This window comes from Syngnathoides biaculeatus, chromosome 2 (assembly GCF_019802595.1).
Source record: "Syngnathoides biaculeatus isolate LvHL_M chromosome 2, ASM1980259v1, whole genome shotgun sequence".
NCBI classification, from domain to species: domain Eukaryota; kingdom Metazoa; phylum Chordata; class Actinopteri; order Syngnathiformes; family Syngnathidae; genus Syngnathoides; species Syngnathoides biaculeatus.
In genome coordinates, this window is record NC_084641.1 from 39,821,286 (window position 1) to 39,835,454 (window position 14,169).

Here is a 14,169-nt window from a genome sequence, read left to right on the forward strand (position 1 = left end):
GGTTGAATAAACTTTATCTTGCATTGTCAAGTGTTCATGTGCAGGCTTAGTGATTATGCCCACCCCCCAAATTAATTGACTTGAAGCTACTTGCCTGTTAAACCTGACAAATGAACATCCAAAGCCTGATGAGTTACCATCCTTTTATTAATTCTCAGTATAGTACATAATGAAGCCGCATCGGTTAAGATGAAGTTAGCTGCATGATCCCAAATGTGAACAAGACAACAATCAGAAATAAACTACTTTCATTAAAGCTTAAGTGTTGTTTGCTGCAATTTCTCCTCTTTGAACCAGTTTTCATGCTTCATGATTCTGCACATTTTTCTTTCCGTTTGGATTTTTCACATATACCATTAATATTGTAATCAAGGTTGTGAGCTGAACTGATGGTGGAACACTGCATTTACTACCTAATACCTTCTGTCCAGAGCAGATTTCTTCAAAACTAAGATGCTCCTTGAAATATACAATTACCCAAAGTCGAAAAGAACACCGCAAACTAAAATGCCACTTATGAAACTTCCACTCAACATCTGAATCAGACCTAAACAAAAAAGGAAGGACAACTTGTCACTTAGTCTCTGCACCGTCATATAAAAAAACTCTGATTAGCCCAAAGACACCCCCCCGCCCCCACCATGGCTCACCCCATCTCCCAAACAACCATTTAAAATACAGAAAGTGCTATGCAGTACCACAACAAGAATCTGATTACCCAATTAAAGCTCTTCATTTGGAAATTGACAGATCACGATGAGCAAACTTGTGTGCGCGTTTATAGGATTGTGACCACAGGCTTTTAACACTGTAAACACTTCTATCCTTTGCACATGAAATTTTGACAGTTTGGTGTCAACTTGGCAACCAAACTTTTATTTGCGTGACATAGTGTTAGAGTGGTGACTAATATTGCATTTAAAAAGAATACGGTAAACCTAAAAAAAATTAAAAAGGCAAAAGTGGCTGTGCGTGTGCCCTCCAGGAACCATGGGGCCAATAAAGGCATTTTAACAGCTGGTGTTGCTCAATCAGATAATCAGATGCTGCCAACCAATCATGTGGTGGCTCTGCTACATGCTAATGATCGAGAAATTTTCTTCTTTTTTTTTTTCTTTTTTTTTTTTTTTTTTACAAAAGGTGAATGAGTGATTGAGAACTATTCTTGCACACATTTTTAGTAAAGCAAACAAAAAAAAATATATATATATATATATTTTTTTTTTTAAATAGTTTTGTTTCTACAGGTTCCTACTGATACAGAGTTGATCTTGAGGGCAGGGGGGCTTCTCTAGGTTGCTGGTTTCTTAAGATCCCTGATCTGTTTGATTAGGTAGGTTTTCTCATCATTGAACTGCTCATCGTCCGTGCGGTCCTTCTGGAAGACGCTCAAGAACTCAATCAATTTGGCCTGGTTCTTGAGCAGGATGTCAATGATGGGCTGTGTCTTGTTGGGGTTGGCCACAAACACCTGAGGATGAGAAATGATGCACAAAGTCATTGGACAGTTTCACAAAGGATACATAAACCACTGGAGTCACATAGCTCTGAAGTAAAAACTGAAAAAAATATTACAACTACTGATGGACTCAACTGGATAGGTTGTATCGTTTTGGTTTCTATTTTGTGCAATGCATGAGGGCACAAGCCAGTGCAATCTGTAGGCTGGTCCTAAGCCCGAATAAATGCAGAGGGTTGTGTCAGGAAGGGCATCAGTCTTAAAACTTTGCCAAACAAATATGAGCATTCATATAAAGAATCTCCGTGGCCCAGGTTAAACACGCTTACCCCTGGCACCGGCGTCGGTGGAAATTCAGCTACTGTGGGTCAAAGACAAAGAAGAGGAGTAAAGCAGATTTGTCGGCAGATGAAGTGTAGGGATTTTCAATGTTGGAACTGTGACAGTAAAAGCTCAGGAGTTGACATGATGATTCGGAGAAAGGTTGGTACAGTATATTGTGCATCCAAGGGAGCAGGTGGAACGGTAGTAGGGCTAGAAGTTAGGAGCAAGGTTTAAATTATTTTACCATGGAGTAGATGGGAAGAGAAATGGAGTAGGGGTAATTTTAAAGGAAGAGCTGGCTGAGAAGGTCTTGGAGGTGAAATTAGTATCAGATCAAGTGATGAGGCTGAAACATTAAATTCAAGGTTTAAGGTTGATTTGTGGCTATGCCCCACCAGTAGGATGTGACCGTGAGTGGAAAGCGAATTTCTGGAAGGAACTAGAAGCATGGTAAGAAGTGTTGCTTATTCGCTACCATGAAGGCAATGAGCAGTGACTTAGAATGCATTGATATCAGACCCAAAATTAACTTTGGCCTATGTGGCTTGGCAGTCAGAAGGCATAAAAAATTAGCGTGCCCTAACCCGGTGTTCAACGCGGACGCACTGGTGATGTCATAAGCTGAATCCCTCCCGAATATCTGTAACAATCCGTTCTGTAACATTTGGCAGTTCTCTCATACAGTTTATACTCCAATGTTTTAGGTCTGAAACAGCCTGATTATCAGTGTGAATTAGAGTTTTTTTCCCCTAACAATTAAACAAGGAAACTGCCAAGTGTCAGATGACTGGAAAAGATGATCCTGATGATCTTGCCACTGAAGTGAAAATGACCACCATCCTAATGTGGAACCAGATAAAAAAAAAGTCAGGGATCTTCTGTTTCTTTTTCTACGACCACTACTCTTTGTATTGTATTTTCTGGCAGTTTACATGCACTGTGGTACTGTTCTGCCTCTCACAGGTCTGTGTTAAGGAGACTTGCATTTGCTAATAAAACTGCAGTGTCATAGTGGTGTTCTGTGTTTATGTTGAGGACATCACACTATAAGAGCAGTATGAACACCTTTTTCTTGTCTTGTGTAGGGTCTCACACACAAGAGGTTAAAAAAAAAAAACAAAACAAAACAGTATTTTAGCTGAATGGTATTTTTGTCTTAATTTTACCTTGAAGACATGGAAGGCCTCAAACTGAATGTTGGGACTCTTAACCCTAAGCAGGTTCATCATCATCTTGAGATTCTCTGGCTTGCTGATATAGAGCGTCATAACTGTGAAGTTGTGTCGGTCCAGCAAAAGCTCGCCCAAAAGCTGCAGGAAAGGCGTGCACATCACATAATGACTAGCAGCGGCTGCGTTGACTCGGTTGCGTGACTATTTGAGAGTATACAAAACCTTGAGTGACTGCCTTTTGGTGACATAGTTTTCAGAGAGCAGAAGTTTCTCGTAGTCTGCAAACACCTGCAATGACACAGAAGTTAAATATACTGTAGGTCACATTTACAGTTGAAGCCAGACGTTTACATACACTGTCCAAAAACACACCTAATTTTTTGTCTCAGTGACTGACGTCAAATGAGACTAAACCTCGCCGGTCACCAAAATTATTTCATTTTGTCAAATCCCACAATGAGAGAGATAATTTTATATTATCGTCTTTTAGGTCAAACGTTTACACACAAAAAGTACTATGTCCTTAAAGAACATGGGGAAGCCCCCATGATGAGGTCATGACTTCGGAAGCTCCTGATAGGTTAACTGACAACATGTGACTTAGTTGGCGGCACACCTGGGGATGTTTTTGTAAGCCCACACCTCAAACACTCTCCTTCCTTGTTTGAAGTAATGGAAAATCAAAAGAAATCAGCCAGGAAATCAGAGAAAGAATGGTGGCATTCCATAGGTCTGGCTCATCCTTGGGTGCAATTCCCAGATGCTGTTCAAACAATTATATGCAAGTATAAACATAATGGAAATGTCCAACCATCACACCGCTCAGGCAGGAGACGGGCTCTTGTCACCCAGACATGAACGTGTTTTGCTCTGAAATGTGCAAATCAACCCCAGAACAAACGTTAAAGACTTTCAGAACAAAAGTTAAATACCTTGTGAAGATGTGGGATGAAGCTTGTAAGAAATTCTCACTATCCACAATGAAACAAGTCCTGCAATGACATGGGCTGAAAGGCCTCTCACCAAAAATGAAGCAATTACTCGTCAAGAAACATAAAAGGGATAGATTACAACTTGCTAAAAGACACCAAGACAAAGATCTTCACTTCTAGAGACAGGTCCTGTGGTCTGATGAAACTAAACTGGAGCCGTTTGACCATAATGATTAACGTTAGATCTGGAGAAAAAAGGGGGAAGCTTGTAGATCTGAGAACACTGTACCAACTGTGAAGCATGGAGATGGCAGCATCATGTTGTGGGGTTGTTTTGCAGCAGGAACTGGATATCTTCATAAAATAGATGACAACATGAAGAAAGAACATTACATGGCGATTTAAGGGAACAAGACATCAGACAGTAAGCTAAAACTTGGGCACAAAAGGGTCTTCCAATGACTCAAAACATACTGACAAAAAAAAAAAAAAAAAAGTGGCTTGAGGATAGCAAAGTCAGTCTCTTGGAGTGGCCATTACAAAGATGTGATCTTAATCCCATCGAAAATCTGTGGGCAGATGTGAAAAGGCCTTTTTGAGCAAATCACCTAACAAACCTGACTCAGTTACACTAGTTTTGTCAAGAGGAATGGGCCAGGATTCCAGTAGCATACTGTCAGAATCTTGTGGAAGGTTACATAAAACATTTGACCCATGTCATGCAGTTGGTGAAAATGCTACTGGATACCAAGAAAATGTATGCAAACGTTTGATCTCAAACATAATATAAAACTCTCCAAGTAATCCTTGTTTTTATTATTTAGGCTTTAACAAAATTAATACCGTATTTTTCGGACTACAAGTTGCAGTTTTTCTTATAGTTCGACGGGGGGTGCGACTCAGAACTATTTATTAACACATTACATCCATCCACCCATCCATTTTCTTGGCCGCTTCTCCATATTTTCACATCCACTGCAAGAGGTTGCACTAGGCCTATGTAGCTACACCTGCTACTTCCGTACCTCTGAAAATTTATCATTTCAACATTAGTGGTAAAATGTCATTGAAGAGTAAATCCTATTACGCAGATTAGAAGCTTTAAGTAGTGAAATATGCTACACAAAGCGTCCGGATGTCTTCTTTAGAGCGTGAAAAGCTCTGCTTGTGATGGATAGCATGAAAGCAGACATCATGGCGCAGTTCAAAAATAAATTAAATGTTTTTGACTCCTTAGCTGCTGCCATCATCCGTGGAGGCTTAGCCAAATAAACTACAGCCACTCGATATCTCTGTGAATTGTAGATTTAAGGCACTCTTGTGTAACCTTTGAGAGCAGTGGAAGAGGATGGAGAGCATAGCTTGATGGCAACTGGGTGAATGGGGCAGGTAACTTTCCAGGAAGTCAGTGGATAGAGCAACAAAGTATGGGTTTCAGTGACAACCAAAAACAGGGATTCAGAAAGGCTGGAGTAGGTTATTGGAACTGCAATTGACGATGATTCCGATGAAAGTGAAAGAAGAGGAAGCGGCACGTCGTCTACCTCCGAAGTTGGCAGGGTTTATAATTGACACAGAAGATGAAGATTTCATTGGATCTATTGATTTGGAGTGACACTGATGGTTTGTTAACCTTGTTAGCATGTTCTTAATGCTATAGTGATCTGAATAATTTATGCTAACGTTAAGATACCAGGCACATCCTCAATTCGTTGTTTATACGTCATGTAATGATAGCTGGACGTGTTATGTTAGCAATACCATACACCTTTTCATCCTGTTGTTTTCTATTCTATTTTTATTTTAAATTGCATTTCAAGATGAAATCTGTTCTTGGTGTTGGGTTTTATCAAATAAGATTCCCCCGACAATGAGACGTTTTTTTTCCTTCTTTATGATCCATTATTGGACTGGTAAGACTTAAGAATTTAAGAATTTTGGTGAACATGACAGACCTGAAACAGGAGAGTTTTAGTCTGATTTGACTTCAGACTGTGAGACAAAAAAAGATTACGTGTTTTTGCAGTGTACGTAAACGTCTGGCTTTAACTGTCGCTCCCAAAACACTAACAGATTGGACAGATGCACAATCACTCACCGCATCATAATTCTGTTCAAGATACTCTGCTACAAGCACTTTGTGCCTCGTCAGGAGATCCTGTGAGCAAAATGAACAGCTTAATATGCAACCACAAGGTACTTGACTTTGGCTTTTGGTCGAAATTAGCAACTGATAGGGACAAAGTGTTGGTACCCCTCTGTTAATAAAAGCAAAACCCACTGTGGTCACAGAAATAATTAGACTAATAAACAAATATCAACATCATAAACTTAAAACATATGGAAAATAGCCAATGAGAATCAAACGTTGCTTTTGAATTGTGGTTCAACAGACTTGTTTAAAAAAAAAAAAAAAAAAAAACCCTAATGACAGGCCTGTAAAAAAATATCGGTACCCATATCAAATATTGAAAACAATTTGACCATAGGGACATGTTCACACAGGGTGTCTTCAGGAGAGTAAAGGAAAATTAGCAATATTAAATGTAAAGGCTATGAGATGATCTCGAAGAACTTTGATGTTCCTGTGATTACACCTGCACATTTTCAGAAATGTTATCTTATTTAAGGTTTAGCCAACCTCTATGGAGGTGGCCCCTTGAGGAAAACAAGAAAAAAATGGAAGAGATGGATAATAGGAACAGTCACAAAAGAGCCCAGAACAACTGCAAAGGAAATCAAAGGTGAACTCAAATGTATAAGTACATCAATGTTACACCATTGTCTGAGGAAAAGTAGACTTCATAGGAGATGACCAAGGAAAACGTCACTATTGAAAACAACACAGCAGTGGCGAGGTACCTAGTCATTTCCGGTTTACGGTCCCTGTGTTGTCGAGTTATCTAGTGTTATCATGCATTTGAGTGTTTTCCTCTATAAACGTCCTAATTTTCCCGAGATATTCTCTCCAAAATTGGCTCCACTGTGACATGGCTCCAGTCAAACCTGTGACAAATGTCGTGTCCCAAACAATTATAATTCAACATGCTGTCATTTTATTTTGTCTTGAGTTTGTTGTCTCATTCTGCTTGGCCAATTATTATTACGTATTATACATTACCTGTGCACTCACCGTGATAAACTCACCACGCTGCACCATCTGCACATCTGTTGGTGACCAATACTAGCCTTGCGTACCTGAGTAGCATCTGCACCACTTGCACAACTGACTAGGAATATTAGCAACCCTTGCACAATCGACATTGTCCCAGATTATAACATCGCTCGTCACTTTAAACAGCATACATTCCTTGAAGTCTTACCACCCTTTGCACAATGGTCATTGCCCTGGACCAGCATTTGCACAATTGTCCCCCCCAATCCCCCACATAAAAACCCTTCTACCATTACCAGATTACTAGCAACCTTTATTACTACGTGAGTCTTACCCCAATGTCTTTACGTCTCAATTGACTGCTGGCTGTCGTCGTCAAGTAGATTGTTATAAAGCAGTTCCAAATACTGGAGACAAATGCTGAAATACTTGGCGAATAAAGATGATTCTGATTGATGTTTCTCTTCTTCTATAGTGTCCAATGTGGCATGCATGTCATCATATGGGTTGTTTTTGGCCTTTGCCATCTCTACCTTCATCCTATGCTGTGCCTCCATGTACTCCAGACCTCTCAGTGTTCCACTTCTTGGATAATGTCTTTACATGTTTTCCTGTACTTTGAGGTTCCACTGTCAAGTCTCCTTGTCTCCTTTCGTACCAGAATATATCCCAAGTACTTTCCTGTCTATCTCTCTGATCACCTTGGCTGTAGTGTTAAGTGTTCTGAGAATTCCTCCTGTCCACTGAGGGCCCGTCTCACCTTTTATTGAAAACCTACACAACACTCTTCATGTCTCAACTTCCACCACAGGAATCTCTGTTCTGGCTGGTTTAATCTTTCTTCGCACCACCAGAAGCATTTTACACGCCAATCCAATGCTGTCTATCCACAGTCTCCTCGACCATGTCCTGACAGTCAGTAACTTCCTTCAGATTAAATTGTCTGCATAAAATATAATCCACCTGCGTGCTGCTACTGGAGCTCTTTTAGATCACACTATGATCCTCCATCTTTGAGAAGTTGCAGCCATTTCCATCATTTTTGGAATGTTTATCACCATCTATCCCTCTAAGTTACCTTCCAGGATGCCAAATTTAACCCATCACTTTTTCAACACTACTGTTTCCTTCACCGATATGAACATTAAAATCTGCACCAATCACAACTCTCTCCCTCCCTTTATGGGATGCTCACAACTACTTCTTCTAGCTCCTTACAGAACTTCTTTTTCACCTCCAGGTCAAATCCTACCTACCTGACTGATGATGATAAATAGAATCCAACTCTCCGTATAAAGGCACCTGCTCTGTGATAGTCTCAGGGTTCTATATAAAGTGCAGAGAGCATCATGAAGACAAAGGAATACACTAGGCAGGTCAGAGATACTGTTGTGAAGAAGTTTCAATCCGGATTTGGATACAAAAAGATTTCCCAAGTCTTAAATATTTCAAGAAGCACTGTGCAATCAATCATATTGAAATGGAAGGAGTATCAGACCACTGCAAATCTACCAAGACCCGGCGGTCCCTCTAAACTTTCACCTTAAACAAGGAGAAGACTCATCAGAGATGCAACCAAGAGGCCGATGATCACTCTGAATGAACTCCAGAGATCGACAGCTGAGGTGGGAGAGTCTGTCCATAGGACAACAATCAGTCGTACACTGCACAAATCTGGCCTTTATGGAAGAGTGGCAAGAAGAAAGCCATTTCTCAAATGTATCCATAAAAGGTCTCGTTTTAAGTTTTCCAGAAGCCACCTGGGAGACACACCAAACATGTGGAAGAAGGTGCTTTGGTCAGATGAAACCAAAATCGAACTTTGTGGCCACAATGCAAAACGATATGTTGGGCGTGAAAGCAACACAGCTTGTCAGCCTGAACACACCAATGCCACTGTCAAACATGGTGGTGGCAGCCTCATGGTTTGGGCCTGCTTTTCTTCAGCAGGGACAGGGAAGATGGTTAAAATTTATGGGAAAATGGATGGAGCCAAATACAGGACCATTTTGGAAGAAAACCTGTTGGAGTCTGCAAAAGACCTGAGACTGGGACGGAGATTTATCTTCCAACAGGACAATGATCCAAAACTTCTTCTTCTTCTTTCGACTTGTCCCGTTAGGGGTCGCCACAGCGTGTCATCTTTTTCCATGTAAGCCTATCTCATGCATCCTCCTCTCTAACACCCACTGTCCTCATGTCTTCCCTCACAACATCCATCAACCTTTTCTTTGGTCTTCCTCACAGTCTTTCGCCTGGAAGCTCCATCCTCAGCACCCTTCTACCAACATACTCACTCTCTTGCCTCTGAACATGTCCAAACCATCCAAGTCTGCTCTCTCTAACCTTGTCCCCAAAACATCCAACTTTTGCTGTCCCTCTAATGAGCTGAATCCAATCGATAATCTGTCGGTAGAGCTGAAGACTGCTGTTCACAAACGCTCTCAATCCAACCTCACTGAGTTCGAGCTGTTTTGCAAGGAAGAATGAGCAAGAATTTCAGTCTCTCGACTGCAAAACTGATTGAGACATACCCCAAGCGACTTGCAGCTGTAATTGCAGCAAAAGGTGGTGCTACAAAGTATTAATGCAAGGGGGCTGAATAATATTGCATGCCCCACTTTTCAGGTTTTTATTTGTTAAAAAAAAGTTTAAAATATCAAATAAATTTTGTTCCAATTCATGATTGTGTCCCACTTGTTGATTCTTGGAAAAAAAATGTTAATTTTATATCTTTATGTTTGAAGCCTGAAATGTGGTGAAAGGTTGAAAAGTTTAAAGGGGTCGAATTCTTTCCCAAGGCACTGGATTTATGGACACACACCCTCAATTTCACAATTCAGTCTCATCACTCAATCTGATATTATTTTCACCTCTCTTTTCACAAACATCCTGAGCTAATCTCCTTAAAGATACCCCTACTCCATTTCTTTTTCCAGCTCCATCATGGTAGAAAATGATGCAACGCTCTCCATTTCTTCGGGCTTGGGACCAGCCTAGAGTTTCACTGGCTTATGCCCCCCCATAGTACCATTGAAGGTACAATATATTAACATTTACAATTACAGAATAATGATATTCTGAAAGTGGAGAATTATTTTTAGGTGATTACATAACATAATACAAAATCTAGTATTCCTGGAGGTAATTTAAAAGATATAGACATGAAGACAAATTGTTCGGAAATGAATTTCTATATGTTGGCACTTTGCAATCACATCCATTAATGCAATTTTACTCCTAATTTGTGTAGTTTTGTAATTAATAATTGGCAGGTTTGATTTAGTTTTAGATTTTAATTAATGTAAAGCACTTTGTCTTACTTTTTCAGGGATAAAAAAACTTCTTAGAAATACGGTTTGATTGACAACTTTTTTCAGTGTTTCAGCAGTTAATTTTTGCTCGGGCATTTTACAAAATTATTTAAATATGTATAAATATTACATATATGTAAATATTTAAATAATTGTAACTACATTTCAAAAAGATGTCTGATTTTCATTGGTTAATTTTTATTACATTTTGATTATTACATATTTATTTTTTTTAATTTCTCATTTTTTTTACAGAGCGGTACCGACATTTTTGTCCATATATACAGTATATACAATCGGAGCCTTTGGAATTGTAATTTATACATACATAGGTCCCAACATGTGCTGATATTCATCTAAATCACAAAAAAGGTCTACTTAAACTAATACCACACAAATATATTTTCATATTCTTATTGAAAATAACATTTGAACACTCACAGGACATGGAGGAAAAAGTAATTGAACCTCTAGGCTATGGATTCTCCAAGAGCTTATCAGAATAGGGTGTGAGCCAACCTGGAATCTGTTCATTGAGACAACATTAGAGGTGTGGCTCAAAGCTGCTCTAGCCACTAGGAAACACACACCAGAATTGTCTCCAGGCAAGAAGCACTGGCTGATGAATACCTTGTCTCGCTCATAATAGCGCTCAGAAGACTAACAGTTGTTGACTTGCATAAAGCTGGAAGGGGTTACAAAAAAGTCCATGTTCATCAGTCCACGGTTACACAAATTGTCCATCAGTAGAGAGAGTTGAGAACTGCTGCTTCTTTTCCATCGAGTGGAGGGAGGATCATGGTATGGGGTCCTGCTTTGCTACCTCATAGCTAGGGCAGCTAGTTACCTTACTTGGAAAACTCAATGCTTTTCTTAAAGTTTATTAAGATATTTTGCAAAATAAATTGAGGCCTCTCTGTCAAAAATTTGAAGCTCAAACGATGATGGGTTTTGCAACAGGACAATGATCCAAAACACAACCAACTCAACATTAGAAGGGCTTCAGAGAAAGAAAATACATGTTCTAGAGTGGCCGAGTTAAAGCCCTGACCGCAACCCGAATCAGATGCTATCGTTTTACCTCAAAAGAGGCACAAACACCAGACATCCCAGGAAATTTTACTTAACTGCAACAGTTTTGGAAACAGGAATGATCCAAAATTAATTCTGATTCTTGCACAAGTTTGATCTATAACAAGAGGGAATATTTAGTATTGCTGCCAAAGCGAGGTGAAACATGTTATTATATCAAAGGGTTCAATAACCTTTTCCTCACTGTCCTGTGAACATTCAGCCACGCATTCATCCTTTCTCAACACTGCTTATATTAATTCAGTGTATCCCATCTTAGTTCGAGTGAAAGGCAGACTATACCCTGAACTGATTGCCTGTCAGTCAGATTCAGATTCAGGCAAATTCAGAGATAGCCATTCAGACTCACATTCCCACCATCGCTGAGTGGGAAACTGAACTCACTCTGCTTGCACCAAAGTCAGGCAAATGTATTACCACGCCATCAGGAACTCCTGTGAACATGTTATGCCATATAAAAATATGAAAACATTGTTTTTGTGATATTAGTTTAAGCAGACACTATCTTGTGATTTAGATGAAAACCGGACCACATTTTATCACCAATATATGCAGACGTTTTGTAAATTCCAAAGGATTCACACACTGTTTTGTCGCACAGTAAATGGAACTGAATTCACTTTAGGAAAGACCTCAGGTACCTTGAAGGTGGCAAAGGCATCAGAGGCGATGTCGAAGGTGGACATCTCAACGTAGCTGAAGAACCTGTGGAAATAATCTGAATACAGAACCACTTTGGCAAGCGGCTCATGGCGGATGCACTCTCTCAACATGATCCCACAGTTGAGCGCCACCTGGGGTGTCTCGTACCTTCAAAACCAACGCGGACCTGAGTCACTGTATGCCATTGAATCATTACCAGCGTTTGTGTGTGAGAAAGAGAGACTGACTGACCCTTTCAGCAGGATAAAGAGAACCTCTTGATGAGAGCAGAAGTACTCTACTGTGGGGCTCCTGGTGCCGATCTGCCTCCTCAAAATGTTGTTAAAGATCTGACATACATCCTTCTTTCCCTGGAAGCGCATGCGTCAAAAGAAATTTTTAAGCCGAGCATCGGGGTAGTGTTTCATAGTGTTGCAACCCCCTGGTACTGGTCTCAAGGCCGGTCCCATGAACACATTTTGAAGGCTGGTTCGGAATATGAAGGCTGAGACCATCACTGATCTACTTGTGCCTAACTTTGTTTGATAATGGTAAAACAACAAATGTTTTTAATTCATGTGTGAAAAACTTCCATCACTCTCCCAATGACAGCAACTGTTGTGGTATTGTGATTATAGGTGGGAATCGAAAATCAGTTCCAATTTAGAATCGGGTCCAATTGACCAATTTCATTGGAATTGTACACTTCCAACAATACTGGTTCTCCTTGATGATGCTTTTATTTACAAGCACAAAGTGTGTAAGTGTGCATTGCATTAACACAATGGTCCCCAAACAATTTTTGAGTATTCCCCTTTTAGAGATTAAATTACCCCCACCACCAACACACACAATTTTTCTATAAATAGGCATAGACATAGCTTGCAATAATCAACAATCACTGCAGTTTGTCACTTTTACAGTTGAAAAATTACACTGACAAGTTGATCAATCCACCAAAAATCACTTTTACATTTGAAAAATTACACTGACAAGTTGATCAATCCACCAAAAATAAACAAAATTGAAATAGTTTTTTTCTGTTCAAATTTCTCATCTGTCATCATTTAATTTAATGTCAGTTCAGTTGCTGGTGTGGCTTATGTGCACGGTAGCAAAATTAGCTTGTCTGCCGGGTGTAATTTAAAGGGGAATTCGGGTGGTTTGGATTAACAATGTATCCAAAACGTCATTTCATATGTACTGTATTTGAAAATTTGAGGTTAATCCTCAATCATTTAATGGTGTTTTGAGAAGATTTTTTTTCTTTTTATCGGCAATTACGAATTTTCACGGGCGCCGCCACTTTGGCAAGTCACATGACCAACGTATGCGGATGTGACGCATTCGATGCGGCAACAAAGGCTTGCTTACGTTGGGAAACAATTATGGCCACCGCTGATTTCTCGGAGTTTGACTACTCGGAGGCCGATGCACCGGACATTAAGTGCGTAAACAAAGGCTCAGTTATATAACTACACAATCACGGACAGCGCTGATTTCTCGGATTTATCCTCATCTGATTAAGAAATAGCAGTATCAGTTGCTCGGCAGGACGGAGAAATACATCTATACAGATTTGAACCTGTGGCTGTAAATAATGCTGAATATTTGGATGGTTCTTTGGACGAGAATGACTCAAGTCTGACTACGTGAAGGCCGACATGCGGGATACACAATTCATCTATCTTGTTGATTTTGCCAGCAAGTGGAGGACTGCACTGAGGACAGCACTTGTGGTCATGAAGGATGGTACAATTCATCAGTGAAAGGTAGGCTTTATTTTGTGGGAAAGGTTGTTTTAGCCAACAGGGTGGCCGGGGTCCAAGTCATAATGAAATGATCTTTGGCTTGGTACAAGTTAATACTGCCTCCACAACAGCGGCACAGTAGCAGAGCTGGTAAAGTGTTGGCCTTACAGTTCTGAGGACCCGGGTTCGATTTTTGTGGAGTTTTTTTTTTTTTCGTGGAATTGTATGGTTATGTGTGTGTGTGTGTGTGGGCGTGTGTGTAGAATTGTGGAGTTTGCATCTTCTCCCTGTACCTGCGTAGGTTTTCTCCGAGCACTCCAGGTTCCAGTCTTTAAATGATTTTTTTTCTTACTGATCAGAATATGCCA

General features: G+C 40.0%; 1 protein-coding gene across 2 annotated transcripts in view; it reads right to left on the minus strand.

The window, feature by feature from the left end:
* Positions 1-129: 129 nt before the first annotated feature.
* Positions 130-14,169, minus strand: part of cab39l (calcium binding protein 39-like) — a 35,124-nt gene continuing 21,084 nt past the window's right edge. For both annotated transcript variants that reach the window (XM_061804621.1, XM_061804613.1), the window contains 6 exons: positions 12,303-12,421; positions 12,050-12,218; positions 5,986-6,045; positions 3,178-3,243; positions 2,950-3,093; positions 130-1,471 (listed from right to left, as the gene is read on the minus strand). In XM_061804621.1, the coding sequence (XP_061660605.1) occupies positions 1,292-1,471; positions 2,950-3,093; positions 3,178-3,243; positions 5,986-6,045; positions 12,050-12,218; positions 12,303-12,421 (738 nt within the window). In that variant the 3' untranslated portion in view covers positions 130-1,291. The remainder of the gene's footprint in view (positions 1,472-2,949; positions 3,094-3,177; positions 3,244-5,985; positions 6,046-12,049; positions 12,219-12,302; positions 12,422-14,169) is intronic.